We start from the raw sequence: 23221 nt of genomic DNA on the forward strand, positions 1-23221 counted from the left end.
TGGAAGCATGCTACAGATTACTTTCCTAACAATAATCTCAGGTGTTCAACTGTACTGGAACATAAATTCCAAGATGGTGATAACTATATGTCAATTGTTCCTTGCACAAATGACTTACTCTTCTACTACAAACAATAATGCTGAAATTATCTGTAGGCTGTTCAAACTGTATTCAGAGCAAAATAATGCTTACATGTTGAGGGGTAGCTGGACCTTTGTTGGTGTACCATGATCACCAATGATTGCACTTGTTCTGGGCCCACTCATGGTTGCAGATCCAGCTGAAGCAGAATCCTAGAAACAATACAAAATTGAACAAAATGAAAGGCATCACTTCACAGAGTTCTCAGAGCCATGAAAAGTCAGGGTTCTATGTCAGGAGTGTGGAACCTTTGCTCCTTCAGAAATGCTGGACTTGAAATCCTGGATGATCCAACCAACAAGGCCAGTGTTCAAGGCTGGAGACTTCAGTTTAAAACATCTAACCAGCCCTGCTTTATGCCTTTTCCCTTAATCTAAAAGATGTGAGCAGACATAGCTGCCTCGGATAGCGATGCATCATTCTCATAGGGTCAGTTTAATGTTGTTGTCAACTACCTATGAAAAGCTTTTTTGAATACAAACATATTTTTCATCTAGTGTGCTGAGTACTGTTATGGTCACACACATAACAGTGTGTTGTGTGTGTGACCATATGCACAGCTCCACCTGCGGACTTTTCGATTTACAGACTTCTCTGGCCACAAAAAATTCACTTCGACTTGCGGCTGGAGAATCTACCTACGGACCAGAAGGGGGAGGTGGGGAAAGCGCCCAATGCAAATTTGGTGCTTTCCCCGCCTCCCCCTCCTGGTCCGTAGGCCGCCAATCGTGCCTCTGGATGCCTTCCAGGGCTTCTCCGCATCCATGGGAGGCATCTCGGAGGTCCCCCCCACTGATCATGCTTCGGAGGCACGATCGCCGGTGGCAGGGGCCTCTGAGAGGCCTCCCATGGAGGTGGAGAAGCCCTGGAAGGCCTCTGGAGGTCCCCCTCACTGCCGATCGTGCCTCTGGAGAAGCTCTACTTACCGGGAAAGCCTGGTAGACCAGGCCTACCGGGGAAGCCCCCCCCCTGGTAGGCCTGGTGTACCCTGGGAAAGCGGTGACGGCGGTGGACAACGACCTCTGAGAGACCCCCCCATGGTGGCGGAGAAGCCCTTGGGCGGCTTCAGCAGCAGTGATGGCGGCAGCCGGGAACCCCCGTGAGGCCACTGGCAGCGGCGGGGAAGCCCTCTGAGGGCTTCAGCAGCAGCAAGGGGCCCCTTCGGACCGGTAAGGTACTGCTTTTTGCATTTATTTTCTTTTTTTGGTGGTAGGGTATTTTTTCTTCGGCCAGTTACGGATTAATGGGTTTTCAATGCGTTCCTATGGGAAATGGACCCTCGACCTACAAACTTTTTGACCTGTGGCCACCGTTCCAGTACGGATTAATTCCGTAACTCGAGGGTCCACTGTACCACATGATTCTCATGGGACACAGAACTATAATTGGTCCACCCTGCTCCAAACTTATTTATTGAAATACTTTCTATAGTACTTCTTATTCTGATCTCTGCCATAAAGGTTCTTAGTGCTTTCTGGAAGTGACCTTAGGCATGTGTCACTGAAGATACCGTGGGTGTGAGTGCACATGACAGAGCCCTCAGAATCCTAAATGCATTTATTATTTTTGCACAGACAGACAGATACATTGCATTGTGGGGCACATGCTGGGCACAGGAATTAGGCTAACATACCCGTTTAATGCCTGGAAAAATTAGGGTGGAAACTCCTGCAGATTACTTAGCATTTCCTGTTCTATGCATTCGCGAAGGCTTTCATGGCTGGGATCTAATGGTTGTTGTGGGTTTTTCGGGCTCTTTGGCTGTGTTTTGAAGGTTATTCTTTCTGACGTTTCGCCAGTCTCTTTGGCCGGCATCTTCACAGGACTGGAGTAGGAACTTCCTGTTCCAGTCCTCTGAAGATGCTGGCCAAAGAGACTGGCGAAACATCAGGAAGAACAACCTTCAGAACATGGCCAAAGAGCCCGAAAAACGCACAACAACCATTTCCTGTTCTGTTGTTCTTTTTGCCATTTGTTCTGTTCTGTTGTTCTTTTTGCCAATCCTTGTGCTGATGGAAAGTTATTAGGCAGTACAATGGCTTGCATTTAGAAGAGGGGACCTTACAAATCCTACTGTGCTCAAGGAATCCCTCTTCTCTGTTCAGTGGAATATAGATGTTAATTGGATGGGAAATGTGGCAGCTACTGTGTTTCCTAAACATTTGTGCATTGCCACTTCGTGTTTTTCAATTAAACATGAAGCAATTCAAACAATGCACATTTAGTTTATTCGCTTTATTATTCAACAGTCACTTTTTTTTTTACTATCTTTAAAGTATGTTCTTTTAGCTTTACATATTCCCAGTACATTATTATGGGACAAGGGCCACTTGATTATTAACAGCTGTAAGGTCTAAGCTCAGCTGTAACTAGCCAATGAATCTTGGCATCCTGCTTGAGAAAGTAAAGATTTGCATATAGTTTACAATATCTGGTTATTACCTCTGTCACCACCAGAACAGGGTTCTACTTGATAAACAGCCTCCTCCTCCTCCTCCTCCACATCATTTTCTTATTACCATTTTGCGAGATAATAATATTTTACGTATTTGTTGAAAAATAGATTGTCATTTGCTCCAGTATGAGCTTTGTTTGAACATAACTTTTTATGACCAGCATCGTTGATCCCTTTAGTGAAAAGGGAGTAACTACAGAGCAATGAAATAACAATTATCATCACTGTAACCATTTGAAGTTTATATTGCTTTTCATTCCCAGCTCAAAAGGCATTTTCATTGGGCAAATCGTACGGAACTTACACAGAAGCAGTTCTTTTTCCTGGAAAGGTGTAAATTCTTCTACAGCTTATAGCCGCTGAAGACCTCCATGAGTCTGTTTAATGCTGCTTAATAAAGCCTGTCCTCCTTCCCTCCCTTCCTCTGAGTTCATTCTACCACCAGTATGCAAAATTTGGCCCTTTTACCAAAGTTTCCTAGATCTTATGCTCACTTGAAAGTGATGGATTCTCTTATTCAGTTCTTAAGGGACTTGGTATTAAATATATTTATAAATCCTTCCTCTGCTTTATCAAATCTTGTGGGATTTTTTCAAATCCATGAGTTGAACTGCATTTCATAAGCTGTGAAGTGTGACAAAGTTTTAATGCTTCGTTCCAGCTCACTGTCTCTTAATCTTAAAATGTCTCTCTGTCATTTACTTAGCTGATGCCAGTGCTAAGAACTGGCCAAAGAGCATTGGGGTAAAAGCAGTTGCCTCTAGTGCGGAGCTCTTGGATATCTGGCTTTGTATGCAGCATTCTTCTGAAGAGCAGAGAGACAGGAGGTGGGATCTCTGCAGAGAAGATTCGGAAAGGCAAAATACATGGATCTAAAGTAACCTGATACTAAAGAAACAAACAAAAAAAAGGAACAATCCAATTATAGCAGTGAGGGGGGGGAGGTTTGCCTGTGTGTATGCTCTATTATCTTCACTGTCTGCACCAATGGTCATGAGCTTGCGATGGGGATGCTTTTTTCATCTACCCATAAATCTAGTACAATCTGCAACATGGGTATGCTAGGTGTATCTTTATGTGCCTGATTCTTCCACCAGGAAAAAAAAAAGAGAGAGAGAAATAAATAACAGATCAGACTTTCCATAGTACAGATTTCCATGTGAGATTCCTTTGTTGTGAAGACCTTAAGTAGGAGGGACAACCTGCTCTGTCTGCTAACCATTTACATTTTTTTCTCATCGGATTCCAAGTTATATCAGTGCAACAAGAGGTTACAGTTAGGCTTCACCGCGGAACAAAAGATTCAGCAAAGCCAGCCAATGAATGTCATGGCTGGGGGAGGATATAGATGAGGCTCACCCACGTTCACATCTAGAACTCTCCCTACTCTGTATCACTCGCACAGACATCCCCTATTTAATGTTGTCCTCTGTCAAGAATCGTGCACCTTGTAGAAAAATGTTCTGTGCATATTGACTTCTTTAGTACTTGGCTATCCTACAGTGAGTACTTACAGACTCTGACATAATTTAATGAAAATTATTTGTGGTAACAACAAATAAGAAACAAAGAACTGTTTGCAAGAAGGACAGCGATTTCAAGATCAATAGGTTATAGAAAACAAAATTTTACTAATATGTAATAAGAATATGTTGATAACTTTTTGCTTGCCAATACACAGCTATTTTGTTAGGAAACATCAGATTATAGAACTGAAACCCCAATGTATAGAAAAGAGAAAGAACAAATGTTGCTTTTATCTTGCATTTGGCTAAGCACCATATTTAGCATTTAACAGAGTGGTGTGAGGGAAATGTGACCATTCCTACATGCAGGCATTTAAGACAAAAACAAGTAAGCTCAAATAAACCCAAAGCAGAAGAAAAAGCAGCTACTTCAGATTGCTATGCCTCAGGCAGAGAGAAACATTATAGATAGCCTGTCATTTGAGCTAAAAGCATGTTAGTTTTGGAGGGACCTGATTAGCGTTGGCAATGACTGAAGCAATTTTTCACGTTTGAGAAATCACACTTCAAAGGAATTCCATACTTAGATCCTGAAGAACAATCACAAAGCAAGCCAATTTGCAAATTTTGGGAGATGAGACGAACTCTTGCTGTGACACACAAAATCAGCCCTTCAGGATTGCCCTCTTCTATCAATGGACTATTGATACAATCTGTTTCTGCCCTTTAAATGTGTTCATAATTATGATGAGAGTTTGACTACAAGGATTTGGGGATGCAGGGAGAAGGGAGGAAGCAAAATTCTTTGCTATTCTTGCTTTTCTAAATTTCTAGCTTTTGCTGGCTGACCCACACATCCCTAGTCACCCCCGCTTTATCTCCTTGCCCAAAGTCTTCAAGCCCCACTTCCTCCATTTCATATTTTCCTCCTTTCCTCTTGCTCTCCTTTCATCCTGCATGTCCTCCTACACTGTAGCTGGACCAGAGCAAAAGACATCACTGGCCCCTGGACCCTCTTTCAGTTCTGTCCACTGTATGTCTCTTAATCTTACCAGAGAACACAAGGAGGGAAGTGGAAAAGGTCTTGCACCTCCGTTAAATATTTTGACAGTGATCAAAATGCTGATCAGATGTATTCCTCAGCTGTCTTTAAGCTGATCTAGGGAACTAAAAGGGAATTCATCCTGGGGGAAGGGTCAGAGGACTTAGATGGGTGGAGTCCAGTCTCATGCTCAAAAAAACCTCTATGGCTGCTGTGCTGCTACCTTCTCTGGCACTGCTGTGTCCAGCAGTTTTTGTTGTTGATTGAAACAAAAGTGTACTGTACAGTGCTTCCTTCCAACTCAAGTACAGCAATATACCCTTAACCCATCCAGGTCTCCCACTGCAAGTGGTAATGTTTTCTGGTGACATTCAAAAATTATATCTGTGAAACCCACAGACATGATAGTTTTAAAGAGTCATAGAGAAAAGATTGGACATACTGTACATGTTCACTTTGATATGTTTTGTACTATTTTTCAGAAACCAGTGCCTATTCCTTTCATCCATGCATTTGGAAACAGTACCTTGCAACGAGAGGCTGTTAAATGTACTTTAAAATTAGAATAAGAAAATTAGCACCTGCTAATAGCAACAACTATAGCAATAATGTTGGATTATATTAGGACTTTACTTAATGATTTCATTGCACCCAGGCTTTAAGAAAAAGTCAATCAAGGAAACTAAAAAGCAAGGCCTCTATTACTAATAGAGGTTCTACTGCTCCCATTTAGGCTCCTATGATGTCTACATACTTACACGTCACGTTGTAAATACAGTGGTGCCTCGCAAGACAGGCACTTTGTTTAACAAAGAAATCGCATAACGAAGTTTTTGCGATCGCAAAAGTGATCGCAAAATGATGTTTCCTATGGGTTTTTTTTTCGCTTTGCGATGATCAGTTACCTGCTTCACTAACGGATTATCGCAAAACGAAGATTTTCGCACAGCTGATCGGCGGTTTCAAAATGGCCGCTGGGTAAAAAAAATGGCCAACCACTGTTTTCTGAGACAGATTCCTCGGTGCACGGGCAGTGAAAATGGCCGCGCTATGGAGGATCTTCGCTGGACGGTGAGTTTCAAGCCTAAAGGAATGCATTAATCAGATTTTAATGCGTTTCTATGGGCTTTTAAAAATCGCTTTACGATGTTTTCGTTCTACAGTGATGTATGTATGTACAGTGGTGCCTCGCACAGCGAGGTTAATCTGTTCCGGATTAACCATCGCTGTGTGAAAACATCGCTGAACGGGGCAGAAAAGCTCCTTTACTCACCGTTCAGCGATGTTCCTCTATGGCCGGCAGCCATTTTCGCGCCCTCCCCTCGCTTAACGAGGGTGTGAAAACGCTGCGCGTGGCCATTTTGGAGCTTCCGGCGGCCATTTTGTAGCCGCCGAACAGCTGATCGGCGGGTCGCAAAGTGAAGGTAGGTAAGCGAACCGCTTACCGCCCTTTGCTCTGCGATTTTCGCCCTATGCAGGCACTGTTTTGCGATCGCATTTGCAATCGCAAAACCAGCCTCGTAGAGCGAATTCATCGCTCTATGAGGCGCCCGTTGTGCGAGGCACCACTGTATGTATGTATCAATCAATCAATCAATCAATAGTTCAAGTTAAACACCAGTAGCAGCTTCCATTTCCAGCCTTAATTGTGTTTTTTTCATGCTGTTGAAGCAATACGTAGCTAACAAGCAATTCAAATGCTTTTTAATTTCATACACTTCTCATTCTAATTTTAAAGTACTGTACATTTAACAGCATCTCACTGCAAGGTACTGTTTCTAAATGCATGAATGAAAGGGATAGGCACTGACTATATGCACACAGATATTCTGTTTATACAGTTAATGAAGGAGGAGACTCATGGCGCGGTGGTTAAATTGCTGTACTGCAGCCAAAACTGTGTTCGTGATCTGGGGTTCAATCCCAGGTACCCGGCTCAAGGTTGATTCAGCCTTCTATCCTTCCGAGGTCGGTAAAATGAGTACCCAGCTCGCTTGTGGGGGGAATGTGTAGCCTGCATAATTAACTTGTAAACTGCCCAGAGAGTGCTTTAAGCACTAAGGGGCGGTATATAAGCAGAACACTTTGCTTTTAAAAAAAATCTGTTGGAAACATCTGAACTAGAAAGCAGGAGAATGATGTTTAAGATTCATGCCACCCATTTCTATCAGATTCACTGGCTGTGTAAAACAATGGATCATGAAATTACTTGATGTTCTTAGAAATAATATGAAGCACTTAATTAATAGTTGTGCTACTGGCAAGAAAGAGTTACAGTCAAGATTAACTGTTCTCATCCAATTTTAATTACCAAAGTGTGAGGCAAAACATGCAGTGGTTCCAGAATATAGCTTTTCTTTTAATGGAGCAATAGATTGAAAACACACCTACATGTAGGGATAAACATAATTTATCCCTACAGATGGGCACACACCAACTACTTGTCCACTGCAGGAGGTAATGAACACCCATCTCTCCTGCAGATTTATCTAGCCTGTAAATTATTGTAGCCCTTGTAATCGTGTCCTACACAAAGCATCATAGGAGTATGAAGATGAAGTGACATTTGGGACATTTCTATTGCAGGGTAACAGGGATGTCTTCACAGCTCAGTAACACCTAGCAACACCTTCTTTATGAAGCAGACAAATGGGGGAGGACTTAGACTATAGAAGTTGCCAAACTGAATCTTTCTGTCTCCACTCATGTGGTGGGTATCGTAGCTGAGCCAAGGCATGGCATTTAAATAATCTCCTATTGTGTAGCCTATACATCCAGTAGTGATGTATGGAAGTGAGAGCTGGACCATAAATGCTGACCACTAAAGAATTGATGCTTTTGAATTGTGGTGCTGGATGAGACTCTTGAGTCGTCTGCACTGCAAGGAGAACAAACCTATCCATTGTGAAGGAAATCAACCCTGAGTACTCACTGGAAGGACAGATCCTGAAGCTGAGGCTCCAATACTTTGGCCATCTCATGAGAAGAGTCCCTGGAAAAGACCCTGATGTTGGGAAAGTGTGAAGGCAAGAGGTGAAGGGGACAACAGAGGACGAGATGGTTGGACAGTGTCATCGAAGCTAGCAACATGAATTTGACCCAATTTCGGGAGGCCGTGGAAGACAGGAGGGCCTGGCATGCTCTGGTCGATGGGGTCACAAAGAGTTGGACATGACTTAACAACTAAACAACAACAATAGTGTAGTCTGCCTCCTGTTGACTTTTATGAGACAGAAGAGTACATAGTATTCTTCATACAAATGTATATGTGGGATAGAATGGTGTATTTATGTTGAGAAATACACTTAAGTTCCACTAATTACCTTGAGTTGTATTTTTGAGAGAAGGGGAATACTTCAGTCCTCTCCTGTTTGTCTGACTGTTTTTGTAATATATGGGGGTAGACAATTCATAACTTCCACATATTGCTGGATTACAAATTCCATAATCCCAACATTGCAAATTGCTATGCTACCTGCAGTAGGTCTAATAGGAACTGCAATCCAGTATTGCTTGAACAGGTTACCTATCCCTGATATATAGGTTACTTGTTGTTTTCTTCAATATATATACTCATTTCCAGTGTCTAGTTCCCCATGCCATTGAAGTTGCTGTAATGCCATGTGACTCCTACAAGCAAAGCAAAGCAAAGCAAAGCAAAGCAAAGCAAAGCAAAGCAAAGCAAAGCAAAGCAAAGCAAAGCAAAGCAAAGCAACTGTATGCTACCTGGAGGTTTGGCAATACTAGACATCTGTGTTCATAATGCAATACTAGACACCTATGTTCATAATGCAATACTAGACACCTATGTTCATAATGCAACAGGCCAATTACAAGCCCTCATATTAGAGAACTCTATTTCACAGTACTAATATGGATTTTAGGATTTCAAGTCTTTATGCACTTGTTAGACAGAATGGGTTAGGCATTGTATGTAAAGCAAATTCAGATTAATAGTCCAATTACAGTCAGAGATCATAGGAGCTACAGTCAAGCTACTTCTGGAGGGGGAACATACTCCTCAATCCTGCTCTTTATGTATGTATCAATGAAGGTGACTAGAAATTACCCAGCTGTACATGTGTAACAAGCATGGAGGAATATAACATGCCTGAGGGGAAATCCGTAGCCTCTGGCAAGTTCCATGTATTTGTAAACCCATGTCTATTGCTAATAAGAGTATTTATAATCCTGGTGCTTTGCTTCAAGTTGGTTACTTTGTCTTAAATCTACATTCTGGCTGAGGGAGTTGGCTGAATTTGATGTAGAAAGAATTTTAAACTCATGAACTCATGTGATACATTTTGAATGCAACTACTATTATGTATAAAAACATTTCTTTGGAGCCAAAGACAGAATGGTCTCTGTACAGGATACCACTTCTGTCCAAATCACAAATCAGAAGGGACTTGAATTGTTTGTCTCCCATCCACAGATGTAAAGCTGAAACTTGTGTGTTTGACTTCTTTTTTAATTAAATATACAGTGGTGCCTCGCTTAGCGACATTAATCCGTGTAGCAAAAACCGCTGCTAAGCGATTTCATCGCTAAGCGATTTTAAAAAGCCCATAGAAATGCATTGAAACCCCTTCAATGCGTTCCTATGGGCTCCAAAACTCACCTTAAGCGAAAATCCTCCATTGCGGCAGCCATTTTCGGTGCCTCTAAAGCGAGGCAAAACAGCGGGTGGCCATTTTGGAACTGCCGATCAGCTGTGCGAAAATGGGGGCTTTGCAATGATCGCGGGGAAGGGATCATCGCAAAGCCCTGCCGACCAGCTGTGCGAAAATGGGGGCTTTGCGATGATCGCTTCCCTGCGATCATTGCAAAACGAATTTTCCCCATAGGGGCCATTGCAAAGCGATCGTTTTTGTGATGCAAAAACATTATCGCAAAGTGATTTCTTTGCTATGCGGAGCGATCGCTATGCGAGGCACCACTGTAATCTGTGTCTCCATCTCCCAATGAGCTACTACAGTTTGCATATTTTACAGACTTCTTGTTTTCTCTTGAGAAAGAGTCAGACCTTCATGCTCTCTTTTCTCTTATATAAGAAAACCCTGTTTAGATGGGTTGGCTTTATTTTGGTGTTGCTGTGTTGCTTAAGGGTAGATGACCCTGCACAGAGGTTGCTTGTTGTTTTCTTCAAAATGTCTACACTATACAGTAGTTGGAAACTGTATATTAGGTCTTAAGTGTGAGCAAACTGACTTCTTGCTCAAGATTAAAATGTATTTGGGGCACATAAACACTGTGTTCTTGCCTTCTTTTTCCTCTGTTCAGATTTGTATAGTGGGGTTCAGACAGCCACACTTCATTATTTATGAGAGGCCTCTTTGGTCAGGAAGACCTGGGGATTTAGAGCAGGCTGACCTCTGACCTTTTCAAATAGCACTGAAGAATAATTCATAAGGGGTGTAAATGGAAAGAAGATGAGCCATCTGAGGCCCAGGCAAGATTAGTGAGCCAACTGGGACCTCCTCAGCTGTAAAGGGCAGTTCACTAGCAGACAGCTTCACTGCTCAGCTCACTCAGGCTCAGTGTTATCATGGGCCTGCAGTCATCCTGCCTTCTCAATACAAATCAATTTAACTAGCCTGTAAGAACACTCGGTGTGATAAACAGCCACAATTTAGAAAGTCATTTTTTACATTTTATGGATACACTCAGTAGCAGACATCAAATGTGCTGAATGCAAATTCTCATGAAATAATGGACAAGACAATACTTGTTCCCTCAACCCCCCTCCACAAGGAATAGATCAACCCCTAAATCTTTTCCCTGCCAGCTGCTGCATTATTCCATCAGAAGCCATGCTTGTATTCTATCATTTCCGCACTGTGGTCAGAATCCATTGCTTTATTACTTCCAAGCTTTCTAGGCAATGAAAAGCCTTAAGACCACCACTCATTATCTACCAAGTGCATTCAAAAATGTCAAACCCATTGATTCAAAGCAATGAAGGTACTGCCGAACTGTAGAATTAATTGTTATGAATGGTAACATGGTTTTAAAAAAAATTTACTGCTGAAAACACCATGATTACCTGCTATTTCCAGATGAAGAGGTTTTCCCATGACAACAAACCTCACTGATCACCAGGTATGATCATCAACTTGGCTGTAACTGACTTGTAAACCTATTGCGGATCCGTATTTTTCTGCTGCAAGCCTAAAAAATAGGCCCAATGCAGTTGGGAGATGTGTAGAGGAGGGAAGCAAGCCAGCAGAGGTGAGAGGAGCTGCCAACTGATAGCTTTGTTGCCTGGGTTATATGTGGGATCTATTTTTCTTTGTTGGCAGTCTGGCTTCATGAGTCAAGGACTGCTTCCATCTGACCCAGTTGTTGAACTATTCTCCTTAACCCCAAGTTTTACGCCATCTTTGCCTAAAAAGAGTTCTGGAGAACGAGACAGCTCATCTTATTTGTAACATTGATTGATAAGGATACTGCCCAGGTTTTAAAGGTACTAGTCAATTATTGTAACCCAATAATAGAGATCTATATATTTATTATTGTGTCCCTAGAAATAGCCAAGATTGTTTGACTTCTGAAAAATAAAGTTGTCTTGGATAATAAGAACAGCAGGATGTCTAAATGCTGATTCTTTGTGATATTTTATATACCCTTTTTCTACTGTACTAGTACTGCAGAACTAAATACCCTGTTTCCCCAAAAATAAGACCTAACCTGAAAATAAGCCCTAGTGTGATTTTCCAGGATGCTTATAATATAAGCCCTACTCCAAAAATAAGCCGTAGTTAAGTGAAACCCCGCCCTCCACCATTGTGCAGCAACCAGAAGAAGATGACATGACTGTATTGGAATAAATGTAGATTGTTGTACATAAAAAAAAAAAATTAAAACATTTCCTGAAAAGAAGCCCTAATGCGTTTTTTTTGGAGCAAAAATTAATATAAGACTCTGTCTTATTTTCGGGGAAACACAGTATGGTTTTAAAGTTCATTTTTATAAGATGGATCTAAAAATGCATGGTTTTTGAATACGAAAAGAAGTATGTGTGTATAGTCTTCTTGACTCTACTAATTATTCTCTTTGAAACCAAGGGGTAAGCAATATTGGGATGCAAGTAACATTAAAGGTGTAGAGCAACTCTAAGTAATAGTGAATAATATTTTCTACAAAATATATATATATATTTTCACATGATTTTATAATAAAGTAATGAAATCTGTTCTCTTTCATCCCAAATCTGTAAACTTTAATCTCTTAGTAATTTGTACAGATGAAACAAACTGACAGGACAATTTTTTTAATTTAGCTGGACTATTGTATAGATCACTGTGATATTTAGCATAAATGAGAATCCTCTATTTCATTTTCTTTACATATTCGTAAAACATTTTATTTCTAAGGGCCAGCTTCAACATTTCCAAAAGGAGCCTAAAGAGATATGTAACAGATGATAACAATTTTACTTGAAAAATATCCTACAGTGATTCTCTGTACTTGATCTCATTTCATCAATGCTAACCGAGCACAGTGAACATGGACCAAATACATTTTTCAATATATTGACAATTTTGCAGGTTCAGATCTTACATTAGCCACCATTCTGACTATAGTCAATCATCATTCACTTTCGCAGAATACATTTGGGTCCTTCTGCCTTTCCCTGCTATAAACATAACATTATGCACTATTTCAGGTAACTATGCTCTTAGCAAGGAAGATGCCATTTATGTATTCTTCCAGCATAGTTGTTACTTCCAGTCTATGGTCATTTCTATCCTATTGCTATATATGTGTGAAAACAGGAGCTGTATGGGACCATTTGTCTATCCACATGACTCCAATGTTCACATGCAACTACAACAGCATGGGACCTGGATAGAAGAAATAATTCCTACACTGTTAGGGAAGATTATTTCAGAGCAGCTCCATGGTTCTTCTAATTCTCTAGAAGAAGATCACTAAGAGAATTGTGGCTCTTAACCCCTTTGCAATATAGACAACTGTGCAGGCTAAACCCCAGTTCACAAATGCTGATTATTCTTCTACATGTGGCTGTGTACATGACTATTACACTGGAAGAACATGAGTGCCTTTTCTTTGCAAAATGACTAACATCCTGCCTTTGTATGTCCATATAAAATAACTTCATATACTGGAGTATGTATGACTGTACAGAAAAAAAAACCAGCCACTGTTTGTGACAACCTAATTTTGCTCCTTCAGGAGAGTTTTATTTGTATCCATCTCTTTCCAATATATTTTTCTATGAGACAACATGCATTTTAAATTCAGAGAAGCTGTAAAAACATTTTGCAAACTAGTCCTGGTCCAGATGTGGGGATAAGCTGGGGCTCCTGAGACTCAGGACTTACTCTTTATGAGCAGTATGCCTGAACTGCTCCTGCTTAGCTCCTGCAAGAATGGGGGCAACATAAACTCTGTACGTGTGTTTTTAAAATGTTCTGGCTGAACTCTTCCCAGACAAGCCAAGAACTATAGGATATGACTTGGGCTTGTTTGAGAGAAACAAGCCAGAGTTCCCAGTCTGGACAACAGGCTTTATCTGTAATTTATTTGTAATTTATTTGTTTTGCAAGAGGAGCTGAGACAGAGCTATCAGGCAGTGTGACTCATATGAAGCCCTGGCTTCTCATAAAGCCTTCCTCACTAGACCAGAGGTGGGTGGGTGCTTGTGCATATAAACATTCTAAGTCAGTTTTGGCCAAGGTAAGTCCTACGGGGAATACTGTATATAAATGTGTCACTGGATTGTAGCTTTTATGCTCATCCCCATAAGTAGGATGCAGGGCCCCACAAAACTGAATGGGATGCACAGGTCCACAGTGTTATTAATATGCCATAAAAGTGAGGTTTCCAATCTGCACTTTGAAAACAGTAATGTATGAAGGGCAGGGCATGCAAGGTTTTTTTAAAAAAATTCCTGGCAGATTCCGCTTGGGCAAAGGTGCAGCTGATCTTTCAAATGCATGAGTTGGCAGAAGCTCAACCCTTCACTGCATACCCTTTGCATGATTATGTTTAAGATCACAGTTACTATAAGATGCCCAATGGCTTGATAAGCAAACAAACCAGGATAGAGTCTGTGTCTACTGGATAAGTGGCCAATGACCAAATTTCAGGTTACACAAGGGAACTACTTACAAGTGTGCATGAATAATGAAATCACAGGTATGTATATTCAGTACAGGACTGCAGCATAAGCATCTTTTAAAGGGTCTCAGTAAAGTGTCTCTGTTGATGACCATATTTTAGCTTTAGTGTCAAGCTAGAAGCCATACAGGCTGACAGAAGAGTTGCCCTTTACCGACATCCACATTTCTCCGCTTATACACATCTTCACCCATACCTATTTAGGTAACTCTATCCCACTTTAGGATATATCCCTCACAAGGCAGCTTAGAACAATGAATATATAAAATATATCAATTAATAAATACTGGAAATAGATCAAACACAATATTAGGATGAAATCAGTAAATTGACCAAACTAACTAAAATAGAATTATAATTTTTTAAAAAATGAACAGAATAAAAATATTTCTAAAAATATATATCGTTCCAAGCATATGTAATTCCAAAGGATGCAGGGCATCCCCCAAAACGGCCTGTCCTTGCTACCCACAAATGTTCAGGTTCTTGGCACCAGGTTACAGGGACAGGCCTCAAAGGTGAATCTCAGGTGAGTTCATAGGGATGCAGGTGGCCTTTCAATAATCTGCTCCATGCTTGGTGGAGCTTTGGCGCCACCAAGCATGCATGACGCTGCTTGGAATAGCATGGTGGGTTGATAATGAACAATACGTGTGGACACTTTCAAGTAGATTTTGTCAGATTTTGTGATTTGTTTGTTTATACTGTACAGCAATGAGGGGTGTGTGTTCTTTTTGTACCATAGTTCTCCGGGCAGATTTGAAGATTGGGAGGTGGTGCTTTTCACCCTCACGGTTCCCGCCCCCCATGTTAGTTGCTCAACTTCCTCTGCTTTATATGATGTGATGTATGGTGTATTTATCTATAATAATGTAAGAAGTACATTTTAAAAGCATAATCTGGCCCCAGACCATTGAGCCTGGAAATGAATAATAACTCATTTAACTGGCAAAGAATGGGTGAAAGATGCTCCTAATATCAAGCCTCCACAATATATAGCTTCACAACAAAAGCAGCTGGTTTTTGTATTGGCTAAAATTCCAAACAGAGCCCCACACAGAGAGCAATTTGTTGGTACTTAATTGTATTTATTTAAAGAGCCTTTTAACAAATAACTACTGCTAGACTAGAGCAACATTACAGCATCACTGAACATCTTTAGAATAAAAGTTTATGAAAGAAACTTTTCAGCAAAAATGACAATAAATTAAAACAATGCTCTTAAAAATAGTTCACAGCAGAACAGGAACATACTGCCAAGGAGTGAGATGCTCCCTACAGAGTATCATCATACAAAACAAAACAAAAGAGAATCTCTATCCCTATGTCTAAGATGCAAGTCAATTGGGCAGGACATTCACCCAAACATGTTTGTCTTTGTTCTGTTCCATCTGATCATCACTAAAATGACCATCCCTTGGGAATTTGAGTGATACAACACAGAGCTGCTTGTATGATTGTGATCTAATAGATAAGCCCATCAGGAGTTCTAGCCCAAGACAATTAGCCACCTGAGGGGGAGGCAGACATGATCCTTCTTATTCATGTAATTAAAGGTGCATTAACACCTGAAGCCAGTGAAGTTCTTTTTGGGTAAGAGACAGTAAATCTCAGAAGCAGCACTTTCCCCCTCTTTTGTAATAAAATATAACAGTAACACGTTAAAGGACCAAGAATTTGCTGCCCCTTTGTGACACCCTAAAACTGCTGTCTTGAGGCGTCACAGCCCTCACTGAACAGGACTACCTTCAGCTAATCTCTCCCTTCCACAGCAAAGCATTGTGGTTAATTTATCCATCGTTTACCTGTACTGGAGCGCTGGATGAGAGATGAGTCACATCTCCAATTCTGGCAGCAGCACGGGGGTCACTTGAGCTGATCAGGACAGGGGCACTAATCTCCATGGAATGCCTGTTATTCATAGCCTGAGAGGATTTGTGCGTCATACTGAGAGCAGTGAAGGAGTGGCGCTTCTTGGCATTCTTCTTGCCGTCAATATGCCGCTGAATGGCACTGACTGCTCCGGCACTGTTCAGTGTACAGCACTGGGCCATGTTTATTGCCAGGTTAATGTCAGCTGGCAAAGGGACATCACTGCCAGATCCAGCAGCTAGATTGGTCTTGTCCATCTCAATAAGCTGTTTAGCTGATTCGTTGAGCTAAATGAAGAAATAGAAAAGAAGAAGGGAAGAGGTGGGCATTACAGAGCTGTTTTGTCTGTATAGTCCTAGAATTCAAATCCTATACTCAGGTGACAACTGGTGCAACTATATTTTTACATGCTCCAAGAATGAACAGAGAAGACCCATCTTCCCATCTAGTAGTTCCAACTAGAGGAGGTCCACTGAACCAAGGGGATTATGTAAATCTTATATCAATGGGTCTAATCCAAATAGAGACTAGCAACTGGTTTTAGGACTGCATGTTTGACTGTTAGCATAAACTAACACAACTATCTTTTGCAAGCAGACTGAAACACAGTGGGCAGTGGTGAGGTTACTGAATAAAAACACCTGATGTTCTTTTAGCACATATTTAATGAATGTAGCAACTAAAATCCCATAGACAAATGTATGAGTGTTACACATAAAACTGTCTTGATGATGGCTCTGTGAAGCGCAAGAATTGGGAATCCCATTGGCAATTCAAAGTGGTGGTGAGGACCGAAGGTGCATTTATTATTTGTTTCTTATATGGTTCTGTAATGTTGCCACCATGAAGTTGACTAAATAAGAAGAGACGAAAGAGCAGAGCAGAAACCTTGCACAGTATAGCTTCTGCAATTGTGTCACAGGAATTGGATCTTTGTTTATGTAAACCCTAATATATTTTTTTTGGAGAAAATTGTTTTTCTAACTTTTCTAAACAGAAAAATGTCCTAAACAGATTCTAGAAGTGGTAAGTAGCTTGAAGCACAGAGCAACATACAGTACTTTTGAATGAAATGAGGAGGCGTATTTTTGTTATAGCATACAGACCCACAACAAGCTCACTATATGACTTCATACATGTCTCTGCTACTGGCTCCTTCAACACTCTGTCAGGTGCAAGATTGAGAAACTAACTGAACAAAAGAAGAGCACCTTTCTTGTTCTCAGAAGTCTACATACTGACAGAGAGCTGATCCACAAAGCCGCATTTTGAATCTCCATAAATTCATCCTCAAAGTAGCTTTCAAATGCCAAAAACAGACATATTAAGTGTTTCGCTATTTCCTTGCACCTTGTGGATCCATGTATCTACAGTTGATTGTTGAATCAATACCTTTGGCTTCCACCTGTAAAGCATGCAGATATCCTGGGAGAAAGAGCACTTGTGCTTTCCTGGGATACCTCCCATAGTCCTTTATATGTGCCATTACTGCATCGTATGTGGAACACTACAAGATAATGACTGGGCACGCTATAAGATAGTGTCTCTCCTTCCACATGGGTGGGGAGGGGGAGGATCAGCAGCAACTGCAGTGCTCTGTACAGTCTGCACTCTGTGAGCAGACTGCCTGTCAGATGCATGGTCTATACTACCTGCACTGCCGAGAAATGCAAACAAGAAACCAGTTTATAAAGAAGACAAGAAAGAATGCTGACAGCCCCACAATCCTCTTCCAAATGAGCAAATTCCCAGATAAAACTAACAAATATGAGATGCTCCCTACAGACTGTATCACAGTGATACAGGATTTAAAATCAAATTGCTCATTCATTTGGGCTATTGGCTGTTTATGTCTGTATTAATCTGCATGCAACTATAGCTTCCTGAAGCCTGTAGCCTCATCGGTTTGTTGTTAAGTGCTGTCAACTTAAGGCCTGCCTCTGTATTAATTACCTCTGAAACATCCACTCCCTAACAGCCCCCCACCTCAGATGTTGCAAACTAAAGATAATGACTTTATTTGTTAAGTCAAACCAGCTCATGTTCAGTCTTGCTTTTTTCCTATTGCCTTCCACTTTCCCTAGTACTATTGTCTCTGTCCAGTGAGACTTGTTTTCTCATGACATGTCAAAAGCACAATTGCTTCAGTTTAGTCGTTTTAGCTTCTACTGGCAGATCAGGCTTAGTATGATAAATAAATTTATTTATTTTATTTAAAGCATTTATAGCCTGCCCTAGATCACAGGATCTCAGAGTGGCTTACCAAACTATCCCAATGCCTCTTCTAGGAGGAAGGGCAAGAATAGTCCAGGAAGAAGGAACAGTTTGCACTGAGCTTCATATTCCTCAGGGGCTTACGTAGGAGCTGCCAATATCTGCAAGAAGCCCACAGTTGGCCCTCCTGTTATCCCTTTCTTCTGTTCACTCCCTGTTGCCTTTCTTGAAAACAGAAAAGCAGGGAGAGAAACACTTCTTAATCCCACAAAGAGAGAGGAGAGAAAACTCACTTTTCTGCGTAACCTGGTATCCCCTAACGAGCTGTCCGAAATAAACACTTTTCCTGGACAAAAGAAACTATAAAGCTGGACTGGAAAGAAGAGACATAACAAGAGAAACATGGTGTGTCTGTCATACATTCCATCCCTTGTATTCAGCTCCATGATTCTTACTTAGGGCTATCTAGCTGGAGGGGATGTCATTTGCTCTTTTCCCATGAGAATGAGGAAGCATTTTACTCTTGGAAGAAAGGAAGGGGCACACGTTTAATATCATAGTTTATCACTGTAGATCAGGGTTGTTTTTTTTAAATTTCTCTTTTGAAAAAAGTCAGCCACGTACCTACAACTAAGTTCCTGAAATGTAAAATTTCACACTGTTTCATTCAATGGTAGAGGACTTCCACTGCCAATGTGAGACAGTAACATCAGCAGAGGCAGCAAGTGTCTACAGACAGGAGTGAGAGGGTGTCAGTCCAGGTAAGACATCAAACAGTCAGAGCTGAGTTTCAAAGTATGTGCAGGAGTCGAATCAGAGCCAAAGCCAGTAGTCAATCTGCAAATTGCGTACATACGAATCTTAAGATGGTCAAGGCAGAACAAAAAGGAGAAAGTCAACCAGAACAAAAAGGAGAAAGTCAACAGCCAGGACTTCAAGCCAACACATGCGAGAATGGCAGGAGCAGAATCTGATTACAAATGTTACCTCCCATACTCTGGGTTTGACTAGCATAGTGGTATCTATTCACTTTGACCAGGGAGAGGCTAGATTGCCATGTGGTGAACAGTTCCATCCTTCAAAGAAACATAAATGGATTTCCTGGACAAGATACTGGACTGCTGGTTCTGGAAGTAACAAACCGAGATGTAACATACTTTTGTCACCCACAAGGTATCTGATGCTGTCTCAGGCTAAGCACTTGAAGCCCTGAGTCTTCTGTCAATAGCTTTCCCACCAGTGCACAGCCCTGTCTTGCTCACCTGACACTCTTGCGGACTAGCAAGCACAGTAACCTTGAGCTAAACACCAGGTAGTACACTTAATCACTGAACTCTGTAGTTGATCAAGGTATCAAGAACGGATTGAGAAGCACCTCTGTCCCCCAACGTTGACAATAAACACCCCAAATGTGGAGATGATTTTGTGTTATTAAAAGGATAAGAAAAAGGGGAAAGTAATTTTAGAAAAATATAAGCCAAAGACACAGAAGAGTTTGGAAATAAACCACACAACAGAAAAAAACAACAAAGCTTATTAGCCTACTCTATTTTTATACAGGGACCTCCAAGTAACAATAGACAGACTTCTGAGCTTGTATAATATACACTTCTCAATGACAACAGGATGGGCTAACATCCAAAAACATAAGGCCTATTTTAGCATTGCACTGATCTGCGTTATACTTTTTAACCCTTAGTGACAATGACAGCCAATCCAAATCCAGATTCATTCTAGAATATGAGTTGCACACACACACACACACACCAATTTAAGCCCAAGAAAGTAAAATCTGTCACTGCCTCCATATCTTCCTGTTCTATTTGCTAGGAGGTGATGGGACCACTAGCAATGTTGAGTTTCAGACCGTTTTTTGCGCTCTCCTCTTTCACCCTCATTACAAGGTTCCTTAATTCCTCCTGGTTTTCTGCCATCAGAGTGGTATCATCTGCATATCGGAGGTTGTTGATATTTCTTCCGGCAATCTTAATTCTGGTTTGGGATTCCTCCAGTCCAGCCTTTTGCATGATGTATTCTACATATAAGTTGAATAAGCAGGGAGACAATATATAGCCTTGTTGTACTCCTTTCCCAATTTTGAATCAATCAGTTGTTCCATATCCAGTTCTAAATGTTGCTTCCTGTCCCATGTATAGGTTTCTCAGGAGATAGATAAGGTGGTCAGGCACTCCCATTTCTTTAAGGACTTGCCATAGTTTGCTGTGGTCGACACAGTCAAAGGCTTTTGTGTAGTCAATGAAGCAGAAGTAAATGTTTTTCTGGAACTCTCTGGCTTTCTCCATAATCCAGCGCACGTTAGCAATTTGGTCTCTAGTTCCTCTGCCCCTTAGAAATCCAGCTTGTACTTCTGGGAGTTCTCTGTTCACGTACTGCTTAAGCTTAACTTGTAGGATTTTGAGCATAACCTTGCTAGCATGGGAAATGAGTGCAATTGTACGGTAGTTGGAGCATTCTTTGGCATTGCCCTTCTTGGGGATTGGGATGTAGACTGATCTTTTCCAGTCCTCTGGCCACTGTTGAGTTTTCCAAACTTGCTGGCATATTGAATGTAGCACCTTAACAATGTCATCTTTTAAGATTTTAAATAATTCAACTGGAATGCCATCACCTCCACTGGCCTTGTTGTTAGCCAAACTTTCTAAGGCTCACTTGACTTCACTCTCCAGGATGTCTGGCTCAAGGTCAGCAACCACATTATCTGGGTTGTCTGGAATATCCAAATCTTTCTGGCATAATTCCTCTGTGAAAATAGGTCATAGCTTTTTCCAAATGCAGTGACTCCCATGCTTGCCTGATAATTGGTAATTCTGATCCAAAAGGATGTTGTAGAATAGATTTTGCATCCCAAGAGGTCCCCAAGAGATCCAACTATAAATGTAGGTAGAACAGAGAGCTATACTGGAACAGCTGCTTTTCTGTTAACCCTGTCAAACTGAATCAAGAACAGACAAAATTTGAGAAGTATACTGTAGAGGTGATTGGTGAATATCCTTTGAATCCAAATCAGATGCCTTCAGTTCTAAAGAACATGACCCAATAGAAGTGCCAATTTCAACATGCATGATGACTTTATAAACAAATCACTTTTGATACCTATGGCTGCTATGTGTCAGGAGGCTTCGGTTCCAAGGTTGACAGAGTAGAGGCTTCAAAACGAATGCCAATGGTCTCCTTTTAATTATAGGTACTGACATTGGTTGTGACAGAGATCTCTCTCAATGTTGAGGTAGTGAAGCAGGGGACTCCTGCCAAACAGAGCCATGTTCTCCATATAGTAAGCAGGGAGAAGCCCAGCCATGACCTCCAAAAATGGTTTGGAGAAAGGGTGGAATGAATCCATGCATCCATCCAGGCAACATTTAGGGTCCATTCTCTTTGGTATTAATATGGAGATGGTGATTCATGTCTGAATCTTCTCAGTGTTGGTGAGCAGGATCACAGTTGGAATCAGTATGATGGAAATCTGGACAAGGATCTTGATTGTGATCTTGACTGCTCTTGGTTTTGGTCCCGAGACAGGGAACACCATTTAGGAGTTTCAGCCATCAACTCCATCAATGCTTGCCATATCAACTCATCTGATGATTGTGTGACAAAGGGAGATGATCTAATTAGCTGTTCTTCTGACACTGAACCCAGACACATGATGTTTCCATTGTCTGGGTTCAAAGGAGTTGGTGAAGAGCCGGTAAGAGAGCCTAACACGGTGCAGTCGTCTCTCCAGGGCACACTTTGGCATCAGGTGCCTTGAAGATTCCAGATTTTTGTTTCTTTTCTTGTGTTTCTTAGACTTGTTCTGCCTATCTGAGGTAGCAACAGACTTCTTTTTTACTAGAATTGACATTGAAAGAGGCTTTGATATCAACATTGGGGTCAGTGTCAAAACTGAATTGGAATCCGATGTTAGAACAGACCATTCCAAGTTGGAGGTTTGGAAATTTTTCACAGATTCCACAGTTACTTTGGGTGTCAAGGAAATTTGTGCACTTCTTGTGAGTTAACAGAAGGCTGAGGAACAAGGTCTAATGACTGCTGATTTTTCCCAAAGTTAAGATCAAAGCCGTGTTAGATAATTCTTAAGGGCAACCTAGGTAATACCTTTACAAATCCTACATTTTTTAGTAATATGTTCCTCAGCAAGGCAAAAGAGGCATTTTTTCATGTCTGTCAGAAAGCAGGACTTTGCTCGTAGAAGCAACACATTTTTGCAAAGGGCCCCAAAGGCCATAAACAACTAGGCAGGAAGAAGCAAGGAAAGAGAAATTCCAACAACTCTAAAATTCGTTCTTTTTTGTTGTTTTGTGAAGAAAATGAAGAAACAACTATTTACACTTAGAAGAACTAGAAAGGGAAGGAAAGTTGCAGCGGTCTCTCAAGATGCTGCTTGTGTGGTGGATGAAAGAGAACTAAGAGAGTAAGGGTGTGCCTGGTCATGTGTTGTAGTGCTGGGGGAGGGGAACATTGCTCCTGAATCTCTGGAAGGTTACGAGGCTGGCTTCTGTGCAGGCATAAAACCCATATGTGTGATTCACAGAGACCACGATGAAGAAGGATAATAGTAGGGATGGGGATCCTTTTTCGTTTGTTGGCAGACATGGAGAGATCCCAGTGAAGTCAACTATTAGAAACAGCATTCAATGTTACGAGGTAGAACAACATTTGATGTTCGTCGGTAGAACATAAGAAATTGGGAGCAGTTGATTAGGATTAAAGGTTTTTAGCCAAAAAGCAACAGATAAATTACAAGTGTGCTTTAATAGCTTACCTTGTAAAGAGTTTAGAGTGTATAAAGCTAGTGTAATTTCATATGAGTAATTTTGAAAAAGAGTCACCGATGCTTGTGGAAGGTTTGCCGGGGGGGG

At 41.1% G+C, this 23221-nt stretch overlaps 1 protein-coding gene across 4 annotated transcripts in view; it reads right to left on the reverse strand.

Moving 5' to 3' along the window:
• Window positions 1-23221, reverse strand: part of SH3RF3 (SH3 domain containing ring finger 3) — a 306866-nt gene that overhangs the window by 45230 nt on the left and 238415 nt on the right. For 3 of the 4 annotated variants that reach the window (XM_072994559.2, XM_078391466.1, XM_072994558.2), the window contains 2 exons: window positions 16058-16411; window positions 194-294 (listed from right to left, as the gene is read on the reverse strand). In XM_072994559.2, coding sequence (XP_072850660.2) covers window positions 194-294; window positions 16058-16411 — 455 coding nt within the window. The remainder of the gene's footprint in view (window positions 1-193; window positions 295-16057; window positions 16412-23221) is intronic. The other variant, XM_072994560.2, reaches the window with a different exon arrangement.

This window comes from Pogona vitticeps, chromosome 3 (genome assembly GCF_051106095.1).
Source record: "Pogona vitticeps strain Pit_001003342236 chromosome 3, PviZW2.1, whole genome shotgun sequence".
Taxonomy (NCBI): domain Eukaryota; kingdom Metazoa; phylum Chordata; class Lepidosauria; order Squamata; family Agamidae; genus Pogona; species Pogona vitticeps.